The 21,021-nt window shown below is 41.7% G+C and overlaps 1 protein-coding gene and 1 long non-coding RNA gene across 3 annotated transcripts in view; one reads left to right on the top strand and one right to left on the bottom strand.

Annotated features, from left to right (window-relative positions):
• The window catches only part of PRSS12 (serine protease 12), a 33,057-nt gene extending 23,159 nt beyond the window's left edge, over positions 1-9,898 (bottom strand). The window contains exons 1-2 of the mRNA XM_005534078.3: positions 9,536-9,898; positions 1,766-1,904 (exon numbers count right to left, since the gene is read on the bottom strand). Coding sequence (XP_005534135.2) covers positions 1,766-1,904; positions 9,536-9,854 — 458 coding nt within the window. The 5' untranslated portion in view covers positions 9,855-9,898. The remainder of the gene's footprint in view (positions 1-1,765; positions 1,905-9,535) is intronic.
• LOC106628897 (uncharacterized) overlaps positions 1-21,021 on the top strand; it is a 48,609-nt gene that overhangs the window by 26,394 nt on the left and 1,194 nt on the right. For both annotated transcript variants that reach the window (XR_015772720.1, XR_015772719.1), the window contains one exon: positions 3,683-3,752. This is a non-coding gene — a long non-coding RNA (uncharacterized LOC106628897). The remainder of the gene's footprint in view (positions 1-3,682; positions 3,753-21,021) is intronic.

The following is a 21,021-nucleotide window of genomic DNA, read 5'->3' as shown; positions in this document are numbered from 1 at the left end:
AGTAGTGTAAATTCATCACATTTTCATACAGTTCAGCATTGTCTTCTGCACAAAGAAAAGTAACAGATGTGACCCAGTTCTCACCATTTTGTTGTGGGATATTTTAGTACAAGGACTGTGTTGCTGCAGAGCCAGCTACATTCCTGCTCTCCTGGTTTTTAACTACAAAAATCAACACAGAGTCCACGGTCCAGAGGTGAATCTACAATACCAGCCCACTGCAGTTACACTTCCAGGAGGGGTAATGCCACAAGGTCTTTCTCCCTTTTTCTGTCCCTCACTCCATGAAGATGTACCAAGCTCTGCCCATAAATGCCAAGTATTCTGGCTGTGATGATGGGGCAGTGCAACCACCTCTATTGCATCAGGCCCCCCAGGCCCCCATCCATTTCTCTTTATTCAGCCATTCCCATCCACTCAGAACATTTTATAAACAGCTCTGTTTCCTTCTCATGCTGAATCTACAGCAACACTTACAGAGCCATCTTCTCTTCCTAGCAAAGCACAGCAAATTTAAAACAAAGGAACAGATAGATGGAGCACCTGAAAAGCACCAGTGAGTTCACCTGGTGGTACCGAGATGCAAATTTCTGCCAAACATTCAAGATAGCTGAAGCTTTCAGCTACTGTTTGCTTGGGGCTTTTTTGGCCTGGGTTCAGCCATTTCTGTTGAAAAGACGAAACCATTCACCCGTATCGCTGAACTGCTTTTGCTAACAGCATCCTCGTTCAGCTGAAATGTTCAGGGTATGGAAAGCAGATAGGACTTAGATGAAAATGAGGGAAGGAGCCACTGCACGTAGACAGCTGAAGTCATAAGCAAAATCACAGCCTCCAGATGGCTGAACTTTTATCTCATCTAATCCTCATATTTTTATAAGTTGGCATGGTGTGTCCAGATTAGTATTGAACATTATAAACCAGCTTAGGTTTAGTTCTGGCTAGCAGTCTTAAAAAGTGGAATAATCATTAGGAATGTCACAGTGCAAGTCTGCTATAAAAGCCCTTTACTGCTTGTAGCAAGCAAAACCACTGCTTTGGTATGTGAGTGAAAGAAATGTTAGAAAGGCAATAAAGGCAGCCAAATGATGCTAAAGGGTGCTGTTGATGAGCTCCATTCTGGCAGCAGTGGGAGGTGGTGGTCAGTGAGAACACTGCAGGGACTTGGAACCTGTCTGCTATGGCTGTAGCTCTGAAATGTTGCCGTTTGCCAAAAACGTAGGATGAGTTCCAGGTGTCATTTGGCATACTACAGTGGGTGATTACTAGGAGAACTCCTTTCCCCTGAAAATCAGGAATTTTCCTGTGATTAGGAGCCCGTGTAGTGTCTAATCCTGGCCACATTTACATTGTTACAGATTCAATAACCTCATTGGAGTGTTAATTGACACTTAGACATGTGAGATCAGGATGGGACCATGTAATTCTGTCCTTGTGGACATCTCCCAGATGCCCAGAAGAGCAGTTTGTGTTTGCCTGAAGCTTGCTGACCTGTTCACACATTTCACTTTGAAAGGAAGGCACTGGCCAGGGTCTGCTCCTGTCCAGATCCTATCTTCAGCTTTCCAAGGAAGTATTGATTTCCTCTTTGAAGTGTAATGTGGCTGAAGCAAGCAAAGTATTCTGGGAAGAACAACTTCAGCATTCAAACAGAAAAAGTAACCATCAAACAGAAAAAGCCCTGAGGATTTACAGAGTAGATTGTCCTTTATACTGAAACATCATGAAAATGAATTGACTGATTTTTACTCAAACCAAAACTTACCCAAGTGCAAGCTGTCGACATACAACTATCGCGTCATTATTGTCCCAATGGCTCCCACAGATTGTTCCCCAGATTCCATTCAAATAAACCTCCACTGCACCTTCAAACTCATTCTTGCCTCCCCGAAGTCTCACTGACCCTAGTTACCAAAAATGAAAAATAAAACAATTACACCTCCAAGATACTCTATTGCTCAGTTAATGCATCCCACACAAAAGACACTGAACCTCATTTCCCCAGAGTTCTTGTTTCATGGATACTGAGCTGTTTCCAAGAAACATTTTGGCACACCTAACCATGCTCGTGCAGCGATACACAAATTGAGAGAGCCCTTTTTTCACATGAGGAAAGCATTTTGCTCCTCATGTAAAAAAACATGCTGAAACTGCATCATATTTCTGATCCTTCTGATGCTACAACTTAGTTCAAGATCTAACAAAGAGAAAGTATTTATAATAGACACATAATTATTGAAATGTGATTTCCTCTATCCAAATGAGAAAATCATATGTATGTATATAGATATACAGATCTAGTGTATGTATATACGTGTGTAAAATATGCTATACTTTTGTCTTTCACAAAATTCCACTGACCTTAAGGGAATCAGAAAATAACCACGGGAACTGCATAGCTTTTTCTCTGACCCATGTTACATTATACATGTCATAGATGACAGTTTATTTTAGCCCAAGAATGCATTTGTTCATAATCTTCTCAGACAGAAAAACACTGCATGTAGTTCTATTAATTCATGAGAGGTCTTTACCAAATTCTCAGACAAAGCAAGCCAAAACCCATAAGGAATTGTCTAAAAGAAGTGGGGAGGGGAAAAAAGATAGAGATTCTTGAGAGCTACAGAGCACAGAAATCCAAAAAAATTAGCAGATTTTACATTTTTGTATTACAGAAGTTTTACTTGAGATGTCAGATGCATCTACTGTTGAAAGTAACCAAGTGCCACTGACAAAGGTGGGAAGAAGCTGGTCATAGAGATAATTACACAGAAACAGAAAACAATCATGACAGAGCAGTAATTCAACAAGAAACATTTCTGTTAAATAATCAAACACAGCCCAGCTGTATTAATTCGTATTGCCTGAAATCCCAGTTAATCCATCTGCCTCTGTTCTGTGATGTACTTAGAAGCTACACCATCATCCAGTTTGCAGAGATTTAGCAATGGGATGGAGGTAGTCAGTGTTTGTGCCTGCATTTCACTGTGTCTGTGTTCATCTTTGTGTAAATAATAATGATAATAGGTATATACACTTTTTCTTCTCAGCTTCTGTCTTGTGTTTAGTTCAGCGTATTTCATAAAACCACCGAGCCAAACAACTGCCAAATAACTCGAGGAATTAATTAACCTCATGTTTGGCTTGGCATGTTCCTTTTTGCCTCCTGTTTACTTTCTCAGCAGTGACTTAGTGTGCAGTAAATTACAAACAACATTTATTCAACTCATGTTACCGAGTGAGCTACCATTCCTGAGAGAGGATTATTACCGAGTCAAATATAACTATACTGTAGACATGTTGCTCATCATTTATCTGTCTTTACAATTTTTCTGTTTGTGTTTTTCTGTATGTGTCACAGACAGAGTCTGGAATTCTGTTTATTTCTGCTCTTCACCAGACTTGTGTATAGACTATTATTTTCACTTGAAACATCAACTGCACTCATAGCAAAGTGATGCCTGACATACCAGAAAGCAAGTTGGAAGATGTCATCTCCATTTTAGTGCATGATTACTTACAGTGCTGCATGACACCTACTGAAATCAATACAGGGCTTCCTGATTACACATTACACAATGTTTTTATTCAAATATTTGAATAAGGAAGTACTTGAAGAATAAAATCCTCTTCTAAGGTCTCCATGGCAGAATTTGGCTCACTCCTCTTTCTGTATTTACAGATTTCCCAAGATAGTGGTGGAAGAACTTAGTCATGTACACACAGCAAAACACACAAGAGGATTGTTAAAGGTAATTTTGTGACCAATTTTAAATATTCTTGATTTTCACCTGATAAGTTAACTAGAAAGAAATAAAAAGAAAGCCTATTTTTACATGTAGGTAATATTAAACCTGCCATTTAATAGAGGTAACCAAATATATGGTATATGCACTTTGAAGTATGTATCAAAATCTGTCTTATGACCAAGTCATAATTATATAGCAAACAAATCAAAGGGCAGTAATGAGAAAATTATTTCTCTGTTTACTCAAAACATTGTGGTATGCAGACACCTGGTAGTTATATTTCCAGATCAAAAGATACATTAGTTACGGTAGTGATACCTCATAAAACAGAACCTTCAACATGAAGACTTTGATTACAGTAGCTTAGTTTTTCTTTCCTGGATATAAAACATTTTCTTCATGATGAAACAGAGCTCTGTGTTTCCTGTGTAAGCTGATCCTAGGGAATTGCAGGATAACAGCATGATCTGCCATCGTATGTGTCTGTGCTGTATTGCCAACTGTATGTTTATGTGTTAATATTTTAATTGCAAGATAGTCAGTGTTTGCATTTGCATAAAATTACCAGGAAACACTTTTTTGCTTCATAGTGAAAAATCAAGAAACCTAGTCTTTTATCATGATTGAAAGGATACCAGGTTCATTCTTATTTTCACTGGTTAAGTCTACTGCTGTTCCAATGCAATGCCTCAAGCATCCCAATGCATGTCTCAGGGGCTTCCTCTGTGCTGCCTATGGAGCCCAACTCTGCAGAACAGTTGCATTCCCTCTGGGCAAACATGTCTGGCTTAAATGTATGCACTGGAGGCTCTAGGTTTCTGGAGTCAGAGGTTTAGTAGCATCTCAAAATTTTAAGCTATAATTTTCAGCTCTTTTATTCGCTGAAGAAAACAAAACTTGTTGGGAATAGGGCTAATGCAGTAGTATCTACTCTTTGTGCTCTCCACCAGTTCAATATGGTGTCAGACCTCTGCTTAAAGTGCTTATCAAACCCACCCTGCCCCAGCGCACAAAGCTCAGCAACAGGGAACAGCAGCACCAGGATCCTGCCCATGGCTCTGCCCTCCTCAGCACTGGTCAGGAAGAGGGAGGATGAGGAGAGGTGACCTGACCCCACTATAGTTAAAAACAAGGGCACAGGACACAAAGCAGGCCTATGAGGCAGCTCTAGGTACATCCTGTGGTCTTAGGACAGACTTAATTCAGCCCTTTGTTAAAAAATATAATCTGCTGTCTTGACAGAAACTCCTTCATTTATAAACACTCAGAAAGTATGTGTGCATTTACTGTAATTGTGTTCTAGCTGAGGTTACTGACGGTCAATTCCTGTTGTTTACATACAGTCTGGTTATTTTAGTTGTCCTGGTATCTGCCCAAGTCAGAGTCTTTCCTATCTGCTATCACTGTTGAAAGGAGATTATGTTATACTTGCAAATGCGAGGAAGTAAGGGTATCCAGTGGGTGCTGCTGAGACTTGCTCCAGAACACCTGCCATAGAGGCTGAAGATGAGACACTCAGGAAACCAGGGAGAGGAAAACCACCCAGCCAACTTTTAATTACCTCCAAAAAGCAGAAGGGCTTCAAAGGAATCGCGCTGTTGTGCTTGGCCTCTTTTCCTCTACATTCTTATGTGCGGAGATGCTGTTTTATTTTTTACATTTCACTGGAAATGAGCATTGTTACTGTGTGGCTGAATTGCAAATAGAATGGGAATCACTTCCACTTCTGCTGTATGTGTTAATGTTGCAGCAGTGGCGTTTACGGTGTTGCTAAAGGTGTGCCACAGTTTCTTGGTCAACACCTGTCCAAAGGTTTAAAATTTGGCTGTAAATGTAGGCTGGGAAAATGGGAATCAGAAGTAGAAATTGCCTGTGCCTTTCACCCTGGTGCAGTGTGCTCTGAAATGGCAGATTTAAAGCAAAGCAAGTGAAGTAATTTCAATTTTGGAAATCTGTAAAAACAACAAATATTTTTATTTCTGCCCTAATGACCAAGGTGCTCCAGTGTGGGATAGTGCTCCAGAAAGGCCCTGCACTGAAAATTCATCTCTCTTGTTTTGGAGTCTATTAGGTCAGTGCAAATTGACATGAAGTGTGAGGGTTTCCCATTGATACATGCTCTATATCCCATGGGACCACACTGTAACTTGTAGTGTTTAGAATACATGGAGATGATCCATAATACCTATAAAAGGGTCTCTCCCAGTTTCAGAATGAAACTAATTCGCTGGTTATGAGGCACTTGTGAAAAGCTACATGTAGCATAGGTAAAACCTGACATTGGTTCAAATCAATGGAAACTTCTCTTCCAGGATCAGGCCTGACTGAAATCAAAGAAGTGAATCCTGTTAACTTCAGCAGAATCATGCAAGGTGCTCACTGTGATCAGTGAATGCTGCTATCGCTTTCCTGAGCACTGCTTTTAGTCTAAAATTACAGTTATTTTCCCCAGGCATTTTAACCTTGAAAAAAGGGTGCCTCCAGCAGAACTACTTTTTAAGAACTATCTTGAGAATCAGTATCAGTGTGGCATACTCAAGGATCCTTTATTAGAACTTTCATAAATATTGTATACAGTGAGTGTGTAATGTGCTGCGCTGGTTCCTCTGCAGCACTGAGATTTATCATGTCAGCAATCAGTGGTTTAAGGCTCTGAGAAACTAAACTGAAACTGCAATATAATGGGCTCTGAAGGACTGCAGTTGTCTTATGTGGGCACAGCTGGAGAAAATGAGGGGTCTCACACTGTGCAGGTCTGGTAAGAATAGCTCCAGAGGAGCTGCTTCTTAGAAGAAAAATAGGGACATTTGTGTTTCAGTTCTAATCGTAAGCTATTAAATTAACCAAAATCCCAAAAGTCATTCCATCAACTGCTTGGACTGTAGAATAACAGGTAGGGAGAATAATCTGGTGTTTCGATTATGAGCCTCAGGCTTGATTCTTCTTCTCACAAAAGTTTAGCGAAGCTTTATTTGATTGACATTATTATAATCACCTTTTGATAAAAGCAATTTTAATGGAAAGGTTCTAAAGTCAGGCTTTCCTGGAGATGTGTACTTTATTTCCAGTTCTGCCACTGACCTCTGACAAAGACAGACCTGTTTTGGTTATTGGTCCCTCTGTGTAATAGAAAAGAAAATAATTAACCCACTTGATTAAAAGTGCTCTAACTTAGATGTGGAACAACACAGCATGAACAACATATGCACAAAACTGTAACTGTGTGCCACACAAACTGTGTGGCAGCCGCTCCTCCCAGGTACTGAGCTAGGCCTCGTTCCTGGAGCCTGAGCACACCACAGGTAAGTTGTTATTAGCAGCAACTAAAATACTAAATTCTGGTGGACTTAGACTGGCTCTGTGTAGAGAGTATGCTCATATTCATTTATTGTCCTCTGTGATGCCCTTGGTTAATCATGATAATTTATATATATTTGTGTTTGGTGTACTTGCTTTCAAGGCATGAATAAGTAATGTTACCCAGATATTTTTAGAAGGAAGGAAGTGAAACACCAATAATACTATTATTTTAAACTGTGAAACTGATTTTAGACTGGTTCTGTACAGTATAGTTGCAAAGGCACTTTGTAAAAAATCTTTGTTACTGTTTAAATATAAAACAGTTTAATATATACACATGCACAAAGTTTAGCCAATCAACTTTGCAGGTAAGTCATAATATTTAAGCTAGAAAAACCCAGAGATTTACAGGTAGGCCTTTGAATATGGTATTGTATTTAGTTATGACAGGTGGCTAACACTGAGTATGGGCTTCCTTAGCCCAAGTACTAAAGCAAGAGGTGCAGTGAGGTTCTCCCTGAGCAGCCTGTCCCTCTCTAGCTATAACCACATCCTCTTGCTTCTTGTAAGAAAGGAACATGCTTCAGGGGGAATGTTACAATAATCTTTTATTTCTGGGCAAATGGCTTGATTTGTGTCCGTGTTCTACCTTAAGCCATCTCACAAATTCAGTGATCCTTTCATATTGCCCCCATGGAGGCTTTTGGACAGACATTGACCCTGGTGATGCCACTGGAGTTTACCACCAAGTGCAACAGGAGCAGATGATCTGTCCATTACAAAGTATTGGCTATTGTTCAGTAGCTGTGTCCTCCCTCTTAGAAGGGGCCAACCTGGATTTCCTTTTTCGGGGAGAACAGAGCAGCATTCTGAAAAGACTGGAGAAACACAGCTAAACCCAAATCATGCAGTATTTTTGGTGGTGTTTTGCATAAATCCTCTTCATGCTGAAGTTACAGAGAATTCTGAAACTTACTTTACTGAGTGCCAGATAGAATTCTTAGTGATAAACTGCTGTGTACTTCACTATTATATTAGATCTCTTAAAGTATTTTGGGAACCAGACTGAAGAATTCTAAAAAAAACTATTAATATGTTGGGCTAAATTAGAGGAGCAACTGTGGTGCCCTTTCTGAAAGTGAGACCAGTTAAAGGGCATGGAGTCTTTTGGGGTTTTTTCATCTGTGTCTAGGTATCTGTTTTCTCCTCCATGCCAGCAGCTGCCTGCTATTCTTTCCAGGGAAACATCTGTACTGCATAACATCATTCTTTCTTCTTGAAGGAGTTCATTTGACTTGGAACATAGCTGTGGAAGCTGCATTTTTTTTAATGTGTAAATGATCAGTAGGGACCTTGGTGCCTCCATTATCTTCTTGATGTGGTATTTTATACCAATATGTATAATTACCATGTTGCTCTAATTAGCTTTGTTTTTTCACACACCTCCTATGGCTACTGTTGGAAGAGAAGGACAACAATCCTTTCCAGTCATCTGAAAGGAAATTAATTTTAAAAAATCCTCACAACCCAAAGTCAGCTTTCACAACAAACAAAATAGTAATATTAATGATCATCTTCCTTGCTGACTTGGTGCTATTACAAAATATGTAAAAGGAAGGACAAAGAAGCAGGGAATTTTAATTTTCATTTCAACAATTATGCTTGATCATGTTTAGTATAGCTATAGATAGGACACAATTCTTATTTAGGTAGGAGATAATACCAGAGCAATGCAGGAGAGAACGTGAAGTCATTCAAAACCAGACTGAACATCATCAGTATATTTAGTGTCAGCACTAATGAAATGTAAAGCTGATCAAGGGCTGGATGCTGAAATTGCTGTTCAGTCCTTACACACTGAAAACTTCCACTGAAGTCAGCAGGAGTTCAGCTGGGAGTGTGTGAGGGGAGCACAAGTCTCTTGTCTCAGCCTCACAGATACTGTTGAGCACCAGCACTAATTTGTGAACCCATTTATCCTAAGAAGTAGGGAGGAAAAAGAAAGTCATACTGCGTAAACAGTTCGTCTTTGGAGCCAGGCATCCTTCTGTTTCTCCTTCTGCCACTTCACTTCTGCAGATGAAGTGCTTCCCGGATAAGTGAACCCGGTTACAAAAAAGCAATGCCAGTCAGCCTTGGCAAGCTGAGCCTACTGAACGCTTACGGCACAGCTTTGAAACGCGGTTCGCCTACCCAGTATTAGAATAGCGGCGGAATAAGCCCGGGCGGGACCTTCGTCTTTCCGCTGCATCCTCTGATGCACGAGTTTAACTCTCCCCTGGAACAGCTTTGGCTGTCACTTTGGCAGACGGTGTCCGTCCCCTCGTTCCCCGTTCCCTCCAGCGACAGGGAGCTGGGTACGGGATGGGAGAACGCCGCTGCCCGGCCAAGGCTCTCTCAGTGTCTGTCTCGCCCTTGTCCCGTAGCCCCGCGCTCTCTCCCGATCCACTCCGCCGCCGCCCCGGGCTCGCCCCCTCCCCGCTTACCTCGCTCGCAGTCAGCGCGGCCGCGCTCCTCCGAGCCCCGGCCGCCCCCGGGGGCGCAGCCGGGCCGCCCCCCGCCGCCGCCCGGCAGGGCGCAGGGGCTGCGGCGGCCCCGCGGTGCCCGGCCCGCCGCCCCCCGCCGCGGCAGAGCGGGCGCCGCCGGCGCCCAGGGGCGCTGGGCCGCGGGGAAGCCCCCGGCGGGACAACCGGCGGGGGGCTGTGGGGGGCGGGCGGCCGGGAGGCTGGCGGAGACCTGCCCCGGCCCGCGGGCTCCGGGGATCGCCCCTATCACCAGCGCCACCACGAAGCCGGCGATTGTCATGGTGCCAGTCCCGCCGGCTCGGGTCCATCTCCCCCTCTCATCGCGGCCGGGATGCGAGGGGGGAAGGCGGGGCCGCGGCGTCCCGCTAATCCCCCTCGCCGCACACCCCTGCCGCCCGCCTCCGGCTGCCCGGCCCGCGGGGGCAGGGCGAGCGGGGCGCCGAGAGGCGCGGCCCCGGCGCTGCCGGCTCCCTACCTGCCGCAGCCTGCCCGGCGTGGCGGCGAGCTGAGCTGCCGGCCGGCCGCGGGCACGGCCCCTCGGGCAGCCCCAGCGGGGTTTACAAGGGGATGAGTCCCCCGAGCCCGGCCCCGGGGCTGCCACCCCCGTGACGGGTTCTGCGCTGCCCGCGGTCCCACCGCAGCTCCGCAGGCTCACCCCACCCCTCGCACTGGGGCTCCCCTAGCAGCCGCCTTCTCTGCCCTCGCCCCGTGCCTGGCTCTCCCCCGACCTCCGATAGCCTCACAAAGAGCAGAAGGAGCCGGGACGGAGCCTGGCCTGGGGCGCGCAGCTTCGGGGAGAGAGGGACAATACGGGCCCTCGGGGCCGTCTGGGGCGGCACAAGGGATGGAGAGATCCCCAGCAGTGTGAGCGGGGAACAAAGGGGCTGGAAACAAATGCCGTGAAATGTCTTCGAGGGTTTAACATTATCCCAGTCCCGTGTGCTCTGAATAGTAATCTGCTTATTTCCGAGCACTGCAGAGGTCTGCATGACCTGATCGTCTCTGATTTCCTTGTCCCACCGGGATGGCTGTCAGTTATTTCTGCTTCTTTGTCTCCTAATGTCCGGTTGTTAGTTACTATGTTTTACTTCACTGCTAATTCTAATCTATGCTGTTCATTATTGAGGTCAAATTCTTCCTTATGGAGCACACACCCTTTATTTGGCAATTTGTCTGTGATGTGAGGCTGTTGATTCACCTCTCCGTAAGATTCTTTTTCCTCTCTAATTTTTTTGTCTGGTAAGTGTTAATCTGGTTCCTGAGTGAGCACATCAGTATTTTCACTATCTCTTGTTGAGACAAAAGTCTAAAAGAAAGAGGGTGCTTTCTGCTTTCCATGCAGAATGCCATAAATATCCAGTGAACAGTGCCCTTCCTTTAGCAGCCTCCAAATTGTTCAAAAGGTGCAAAATGCAGCTTTACCAGCTTAGACTTTTGTTCATAATAACAAAAAAGATCCAATGCTGAGGAAAGCAGGTACTGTAATGTTTGGGATCGCCTGTGTTTGTCTTAGTTCTGCTCATCTGTGGTTAATTCTTTATCGCAGCATTATAGTTTGTATTTTAATTACTCACAAAGTTAAAGCATACTCTGCTGGGGTTTCTACAGCAACGTGATAACTATGCTATCACAGTGTCTGTTGCACTTGTTTGCAGACAGAAATGCACAGATCGTTCTTTCTTGCTGAGATTTCTTTTGGGAATATGGATATGCATTATTTTAAAAAGCGTCAGGACTGGCAAGAATTTAATTTGTTTTCAAAGTATTTGACTATATAAAAGACATTAGCCTGAAAGCAACTCATTATGGCCATTTTTAAATTGTCTGAAATTCTATTTCTGTCATGACAAGTTGCTTGCTTTTATCCTTTGGGAAGGACCAGTTAAAAGCATGCTCAGCCTAGCTGGTTAAGGTTTCCTTCATTGCCTAGTAAACACTTTTTGGCATCATGTAAAAGGAATATTTCATTTTCCCTGATCTAAGCTCTTTTTCCAACCCTCTGTACCCTGGAAGACAAAGGGTTCTCATGATCAGCACAGGGGGAAGAGAACAAATGAGTATGATGAGTCTCACAAAGCGCTTCAGGCGAAGCTCTGAGCCTGGCACTTATTTGTGTATTCTGATTGCATTCACCTCCCCAAGGTGTGTGGGCTGTGCAGTGAACCTTCTTTACCTATTTGTGCTTGAGCTTGCAGAATGGTACTCAACCCTCAGGTGGGGGAAAAGAGGGCAGGCTACTCAGGGAAAAAGGTTTGGAAGTAACTACAATTCCAAAAAGCATCAAGAAGAGAAAACGCAGTGTCATAATGATTCGCTCCCAAGACGGGGTTCAGGTTTAATGGAAGGATCCACATGTACAGATTGACTCTTGAATATTTTAACTTTTATCATGATTGTTCTTTCTGATGTGGTCTTATAAGGAGAAGGAGTGTTCATTTGTTTCAGTAATTATAAACGAGCTTTCCCTATGATATGAGGTCTGTTAATGCTGCAGGAAATAATGTTTTTGTTACAATTTACAAATCAGGGACTCAGTCTGGCGTCCGTTCCAGGCATCGAAGGCAAACTCACTGTAAAGAGGAGGGCCACTCTTCTAAGGAATCCTGGAGCTGATGGAGTTTTGCAGGCTGTATGCATTGCACTTTGCTTGCAGCTTCTGTCTTGCCTTGAGCATTTCTGAGTGTCTCCCCCATATGGTTCCTCTGGTGTCTGAACAGTGTGAGCACATGCACAGTTTGTCCTGCAGCTCTGGCACTTAGAGGTGCCACGCAGAGAATCACTCTGATCTGCTTGACTGCTTTTATCACACTTGTAGGAAGCTCATTGTCTCTGTGACTTCTGCCTCTGCCACTTGAAATAGCAATCACTCAAAAATTATTGGAAAGAGCAAAGACAAAACAAAACAAGAGCTGCATTTATAGACTGTGGTTTTGAGAACCTTGATTCTTTTGGACTTAAAATGGAGTCTCACACTTAAAATAACAGTAAAAAACTGCACTGTGCTTTAAGGGTGCACTTTACCTCCACATATTTAGAAACAAGAAACAAAGGATTATTACTCTAGTATAGCTTTAGAAAGATGCCAAATAGGAAATGCTCTTAGTGCATTTGGCTGCCTTAAAAAGTGTTCTCTCTGCTGTGCAAAACTGTTGAAAAGTCATTCACAAGTTGAATTGCAAATGAAAAGGAAAGAAAAAATATGTTTTCTTAGTTAGGAAAATAGGCAAGTAGTTCTTTGGAAACCTCAGGATCAGTCTGGGTGTTACATATTGCTTGGATTCTGAAATTACAGCATCCTGCTTTTCAGGAAAAAAAGGCAAAAAATGCTGAAAAATCATAAATCTTTGGAAACTGTGCTAGTTAAACTCCTGCAGCACTGGGGGATTTAAAGTCAGAAATCTGTGTTTAACAGGGCCTGTATTTTTATAGGAAAGCAAAGTCTTGTTTTGGTGTTTTGGGATTGATATGGAAAATAATCCATTAAGATGACATCCCAGTGGGTGAGCTGGCTCCAGGTGAAGCTCACTGCCCATTTTGCAAAACAGTTTCAATACTTAGTCTCAGTATTTAGCTTGCCTTGACAGCAGTCCCATCGACCAACACTCATGACCAAAGCTGGGAAATCTGTGCTGTGCACTGGCAATTTCCATGACTTCAGCTGGAAATCATCTGCCAGAATAGGTTTTAGTTTCTGTAGAATTTCACAGGCTTGGCTGCTTCTTTCTCTACTGGTATTTGAAAGTCCCAACACCAAACTGTTGATAAAATAAAGAATAATTCGTAATTATCAATGGATCTGACCACTGCAACACCCCGTGCTCCCCCCACATTTCCATGCATAGATTCCTTAGGTTAACCAAGAAATGGAAATACTGGTAATATTCACATAAAACAGACCTGTGTGGGTTATTCATAAGAAGCAAGGCTTTGAAGGAAACTTACTCAAGAGCTTCCTTCATCCTAAGAGCTTTCTAAAAGCACTTGATAGTTCTTCCCTGTGGCTGGCTCTGATTTTGCATTGTGTGAGGATACAGGTTATTAGAGGGCTAATTTTCAGTGAGTGGTTCATGTGAATAGGTGAGATTATCTGACTGTGAGTTAACCGTGCAAAAATAGTGGTCCTGCATTTCAAAACATTTAGTACCAAGCATTTAAAATTCAGCTGGAGAATCAGTCTAATTCTGCTGCCATGTGAATCAATAGGAAAATTCACTGATTAGCCTCTTCCTGTGTTCAGTAAAGCTGCTTACCTTTATTTTCAAGTCACTCATGCAGTGTGCTGTCAGCAGAGCTTTTAGAGAAGCTGAGCACTTCCAGCTGTTGGTGGAATTCAGTTAAAGTACTGGTGACAAGTAAAGGCCTGACTCAGTCCTCTCTCACTGCCACTGATAACCCTGTCCAAGGCATTCTCTCCTGTATTCCCTCCTGGCCAGGTTAGTGCCAAGGAGAGCTCAGAGCAAGGGCTGACTTCAGGCAATGAGTTATGTGAGAAATTTCCACAGGAAAGAAGTACCAAGCAGAGAAAATGTAGTCAAACAGCCAGGCACAACAAGGAAATTATTTTCATTATAACCATTCATAATAATTTTGTACTTCTTTTTTTTTTTTCATACAATCAACTGTGCCAGGGCAAATAGATCAAGTGCTGGAATAAATGGAAAAACTCATACACATGACCTAGTGGGCACTGGGTGAGATCAAACACGAGGCTGAAGTTCAGGACTAAGAGAGGAAGCAAGGCTTCACACAAAGGACACTTCCATGTGCGAAATGAGCCATGGCATGGGTGCAGAAATGAGTCAACATGTTTAGGATGTAAGTCAGCGCTCTTATAAAATAATTTTATTCATTAGTGTCATTCTTTTTAACTACATGGGCAGCAGAAATTTGAAATGCTGCCAAGTCTGACTCAAAATTAATTTGGGTTTGTGCTTATGTGGAAGAGAATAGGCCTTTTGTCCATAATTCCATATAAGCTCCATAGGGTGACCCTGCATTGCACAGGATGTAGCTGAACAGCCGGTAATTGATGAGGTTTCCATTAACACATAACACAGTGTGCACAGTAATGAGATCACAGGAAAAGATTTTTTAAAGTGTTAAGTACTTTCTTGTACAAGGAGCTGAGTTTGTATTAGAAGGGAATAAGGAACCTGTTTTCCTGGAACAAGGCAGTAAGAAACTTGATTTCCTGGAGGAGATGAGTACAGAGCTGTATATGTGCTCAACACTGGAAGTAACTGCAAGGTTTAAAACTGGGCACCAGTTTCTGTTGCTTGTGTAAAGTGAGTTACAGGAGTTCCAGGTGTAACACTTTGGAGCGCTGGAGACAGGATGTGTCCATGGTGTCGCTACTATTTCAGCAACACCCATGAACTTGCGTGTTCATGCCCTGGGGTTTGAGCCTGCTTTGGTATTGCTTCCCTGAGCAACCTCCAAGCACTCCTTATGCTCCTCTCACAGCAGGAGCATTCAGCAGATCCCAAGTGTGCGGTGCCATGTGGCAGAGTGGGGAGTGAGACTGGAGTGTGAGAGCAGGACAGCCCCAGCCTGCCTGTGGAAACACAGCAGAGGTGCTGCTTTATCTCCTGATGCTGCAATGGGAAGTAAAGGCAGCATCCCATATGTTGCAGTCTGTTAACTGGGTGAAAGGGGAGGCTGTGTAGCCAGGCTATAAATAAGTATATTTAAAGAGGCAAGAATATGCCAAGGAGGATATTTTGAAGAAATGGTATAGAAAATCACATTTGTTAACAATCAGACTTAATGGAGTTTTGCTGAGAAATGGAACTTTAGTTCCAAACCTGACCACCCTGAGTCTATGTGGGATTTGGTGAGACAGTCCTCTAAGGGACACAGAATCTGAAAAAATAAAAAATAAAAAATTAGTGTTTTCTTCATCATAAAACATACATTTTGGACTCTTTTTCATATACAAGGTGGTCCTTGCAAATGAGTCAACATTAGGTAAGCCTGCCACAGAGCAGGATTAAGCCTTATTTATACAAAACATCCCCTGTCACTGAGGACAACTGGTTCACAGAGCTGAGATGTATGACCTTCTTCAATTTCCTGTGACATTCATGTGTGGAAGGTACCCTGGGGTAAACAATGCTTTATAAATGCACTTGTTTAAAGAAGTTCTTCTCTCACAAACAATCCAGGTAGCTGCCTCCAATGATTTATGTCTGCAATGGTAGCATTTGTCTTCTCTTTGCTCAGAGATAAATTTCTGAAAACATTTCTTAATAATACCTGTTTGAGGATTCTGCATTTCATTGTAGTGAAGTGTAAGTGCAGTGAAAATTCCAAACCACAGAAAGGGAGGCAGGCAGGGTTGATTTGTGTTTTTGTTTTCCACCTAACCCAGGTTCCACCTCCTCATTAGCAGCAGTGGAATGAGGCATTTCTGCTCTTTGCTACGCTTACCTCCAACAGCAGCACACACACAATCTGTAAAGACATTTTTTTCTGCAGAGTTTCAGAGGGATGCAGGAATTACTTTAGTGCTGAGCTACATATATGCCATGATCCTTGGTCAGCATTACCCAAATTTAATCCTTCCTATTTTAAATATATTTGTTTTCTGAGGAAGATATTGCAAAGGCTTCATTCTCTTAAAAATTAGTAATAGTTTTGGATAAGAATATTATTATTTTTTCAAAGGAACACATATTCTCATACGTACTGAAGGGAAAGCTAAAAAAAGCACTTTATACTTACTTGAGTCACGGAGACTGGGATTTATTGGTTTGTATTGAAAGCATGAGGACTAATTTTAAATTATCTTTTGTTTTACTTGCAATTTCAATTAATTGAGAAGTGTAACTGCTATGGAGGGGAGTAAATTGATGAGTGTTTAAAATCCATGGTCTCTTGGCTGTATAGGTTAATAATTTCATTGAACCAGTGAATCTTCTTATATTAGTGAGACGATATTGTGCATTATGGATACATGCCTTAGATGCCCATATTTGTAAAATTTAAAAAAATAGAGATCCCAGTAGTTCCTAGCCTGCTTTCACAAATATATACAGAGCTGGAGCAACCATTTCACCTTGATTGTTATAAAGTGTTATAAAGTGTTTTGTGTTACACAAAGATGTACTTGGTATTTGTGCCTCCTTCCACCAATGTAGTTAAAATTTCACAATGCAGACACATTTGCTTTAAAATAAAAAAGGTGGGGACCCTGTGTACAGTTTTGAGGAGTTTCTGTACCAGCTGGGGTCAGAGTTACCTTTGCACTATTGAATTATGTCTCCTGTAGTTAGAACAGCACTGGCATTGTGCAGACCTGTGGCAGACTCTGGCACTTAGATTGCCTTGATTGCCACTGAATGCGGGTGGGAAGGGTGACAAGGGGGCAAAGCAGGAAAGTTCCACTGCTGGAATTACTGGCAAAACAAAGTGCTTGCTTATAATCATCATTGTTGGCTAAATCCTCCCTTATTTATTTTCATTTCTGATCTCCTCAGATCCCTCTTGTCCTATCATTGTGATTTCCCCATTGCTATTTCCTTGATAATCTAATGGCTCTGTGGAATTACATGTTCTAACTTACTGTTCTCATACTTGGTGCTCTTGGCTGACATCATGATATGTCAAGTAAAAGGAAAAATTAAAATTAGGCCCATTGGATTATGAAGAGCAACATATTTTTTTCTATAGGTACAGCTATACAAAACATAGATAGTGACTTCTGTTTTCATATTGATCTGCTTAGCACTCAGCTTATTTTTTGAATAAGTGTTGTATTACACTACACCCTACTTTTTTTTTTACTTTAGAGTTTTAAATATTATTATTTTACACAATACCTCCTAATGGCAAGTCTTTAAATCCTACCAGACCAAATGTCCTGTTGTCTGAAGTAGAAGTACTCTTAACTTTATCAGCTGTATAATTTCAAACCTCTCCTTGCTTTATTATGATTATTACTCCATTTTGGAACCAGGTCTCATCTCAGAGTGTTGCCATTAGCTTCAGCAGCACTTTAATTTAGCCCTTAGAAATCAAATAAGTAACTTGTGCTGGGAGCTGTAGGAGATGGACTTGCAATTTGAATCATAAGATCACAGAACACCATGTTGGAAAGGACCTCAAGGACTATCTGATCCAAATTTTCTTGGCAAAAGCACAGCCTAGACAGGATGGTCCAGCACCCTTAAAAGTGTCCAATATTGGGACACTTCCCTGGGGAAATTATTCCAATGATGTGTAGTCCACGCGTCCACTTTTTTTTTTCATTCCCTGTATGTGTGGGTTTTTCTTCCTGAATTTCTCTCTGAATTTCCTAGGATCCAGGAAAAGTGAAAAACAGAAAAACTCCTTTCTCTAAGGTTTAAATACAAGCCATATTCTAGAGTAACAAGAAGATAAACAATAAATTCAGGGCTGTATTTTAAAATGCTTTGTACAAATAACATGGTGATGGCAAATACCCCATTTACTTAGCTATGGAGGTAGCCAGGAAAAACTAAATAATACTGAAAACTAAAGCACCGAGTATGTCAGGTAATACATAAGGATGAGTTTTCTGGAATACAGAGATGTCAGACACAGGAGGTTTTCAGGGTACAAAGTTGCCATATTCTGTCACATTCTGTACGGTGTCATTCAGTCTCCCTTACTGCCAGTCAGCACAAACCAAGCAGCTCTGAGACAGAGAAGGTGCTCAAGTACCACATGTAAACATAAAAATAAATGTGCTTGTTTTGCAAGCACGATGGGACACAGATTATGTCTGTAAGATAAAACTGGCACTATAATTTTAATGTGTTGTGTGAAAAGCACTGGGGAAGCAGGAAAGCAGTATATAACATTTCCTGATCTTGTGCTTGTAGAGTGAAGTCTGTAAGTCAGTGAACACTGACATGTGTGTGACACCAACACACTTCAACACAGAAATCTGGCTCTTTATTCAAAGCATTGCCAATTCACACTGATGCTTTGGTCTGTAACAGTAAAGCCAAGAGGTGTCATGCCATTAGATCTGAACTGCCCTTGAGTGGATCACATTCAGCTCAGTGGTAGAACAAATAATACCATTGGATTGTATAATTACTAGAGATTTGCTCCTGCCTTACTAAGGGGGCAGTGTCTAAGTGAAAAGAAGTCAATACAAGGCAAGATGCAAGGAAACAAAGCTGCACTCCACCCTCTCTTCACATGCTCTATTTTAAGGCATATACACAGATATTTTTATTGAAAAGCATTTTCTGAATGTGATGAGAAGCCAATATTGCCTGATCTCCAAATGAAGTGGGACTTGAATGAAGAAATGTAAAAAGGCCAAATCTTATATTTTGCAATTCAAATTAATACAATGAATTTCTAGAATAGAATAAACAAGACCAGACTGTTACGTGCTCCAACTGCCTGAGTACCTCAGGCCTGACCAAAAGTTAAAGGCTGTTGTTAAGGGCATTGTCCAAACACCTCTAGAATACTGACAGACTGCCTGGGACATTGATCCCCTCTCCAAGGAGCCTGCTTAGTGTTTCACCACCCTCTCATAAAGAAATGCTTCCTAATGTCAAGTTTGAATAGCTGTAAATAGGATATCTTGAATTAAGAGTATAGATTCTAATTTTGGTAGTTTGTGACATTTCTAGAACAAAATATACTGATCAGAGGAATTTTTAAAAGTAGAAATTATTTTTATTCCCAGCAGTTAAACAAATCCAGTGCAAGGTCTTAAAACCCTCTCTTGACCTGTCCACATTTTTCAGCAAAACAAAGTTCTGTTCAAAAAGCTTCTCTAACTGTGCTCCAATCCTGCTGGTTTTCTTCCAGCAATGTTGGATACTGCTTGTGAGGAAGCCAAAAAAATGTTTAGTTCAGGCCATTTAAGAAACTAAGTAAGTTTCTTCCATGTAAGGGAATTAGAAATATTTTATCATTTTTTTAAACTGCTATGTGCAAGTCACTTAATCTTGCTGACAAAGTAGAATGAAATATGATGCCATTCAAAAGCAAAGGAGTTACAGAATCTCTTTGAAAATTCCCATCAATGATGACATCCAGGTACAAGCAGTTGGTGCAGGGGCAGCAGCTCCACCATCAAGGCTCTGTGTCCATCACAAAGGACATGTCCAAGGCTGGATCAAGTGGCAATGCAATTTGATCTAGATGAAGTGTGAAATCACAACACATGCCAGGCAAATTATCCACAGCCTCTGGCAGGGTGTTTATGAAGGCTCTGTTTTTGGCTGGATGGACAGGCAGCACTCGCCTGATAGACACTCTGCTGCTACTCAGTTACTTGCAATAGGTTTTTAAACAAAATTGCAGCTGCTGCAGTGAGTTTGTACAGATTCTTGGGTGTGGTGCTTTTGCAGTTGGCTCATTAAATCAGATTTACCTTCTGGCGGGGACACAGCCTAAGGCAGGGGTAGAAAAACCAGCGTGGGCACGGTCACTGGGTGCTGGGATACTGACACTTGTTCAAAATAGGCTCCAAAATTGAGGTAACAACTCATAAAGGCATTTCTAAAGAGGTAAATCTAGGTACTTCAGTGAAAGTGTGGGGAAAAGGGACATGAAATAAGAGTGTGATGTTAGTCCACACTAACATACATTTTTCTGTTATAAAATATTCTTGTATTTTCTGTTTTTCTAATAATCTCTTCTGAGTTAAGAGATAAGCTTTCTCATTTCGTCTGTTTGGTCCATTTGGTGCTTCTAGTTTTTGAATTTATTTAGCATCTAATAGGGCACAAATGTAGTTTACATATTGAGATGTGAAGAACAATTAAAATGAAAGAACGGTGCTAAGTTAAGCAGTTTGGATCTAATTCTGTGTAACTTTTACAATAATTTCTACTGACACAAAATAAGTAAGAGTTTTTTGCTCAATGGAGTAGTCTGGACTTGAATATATATATTTAAGTAGTCTAGACTTGAATATATCAGTGTAAGACAATTCCCAAATGGATGTGAATGAATGTGAATAAAATGATTTGTCAGTGTTTTATAAATACTTTATAATGCCATAAATGGTTAAACAAAGTGTCAGAGAATATCTGCTTATTGCACAAGCCCCTGATGCTGGCAGTAGATACAAGTAGGCTGGAGGACAGGATTTGAATTCAAAATTATCCCAACAAGAGAAATAATTAAAAAGATTGAATGTGTGTCGGTAAAGAGAAGTGAAATGTAATGTACTCAGGGATAATCAGCTAAATAAAAACAGGATGAGGAAACAATTGGATTCATAAATATGAAGGAAAAGTCTGGAAAATGGATCAGAGTCGATGGCAATTCCACAAAGTCCTTAGTCACCATTAGACCAGCGAGAATTTGGTCTGGTACTTCCCTTAACAGAAACACAGGCTGGATATAAGGCTCACAGAGCTGAAACCACAGCATGCACAGGGGAGTAGAGAGGCATGGAGCATTCTCCAAAAATTCAACTTTTTTGTTTTGAGAGAGTGCATGCATAC

This window comes from Pseudopodoces humilis, chromosome 6 (assembly GCF_049639895.1).
Source record: "Pseudopodoces humilis isolate 2021_Gansu_Grassland_sample_001 chromosome 6, ASM4963989v1, whole genome shotgun sequence".
NCBI classification, from domain to species: Eukaryota; Metazoa; Chordata; class Aves; order Passeriformes; family Paridae; genus Pseudopodoces; species Pseudopodoces humilis.
This window is presented reverse-complemented; position numbering and strand designations above follow the sequence as displayed.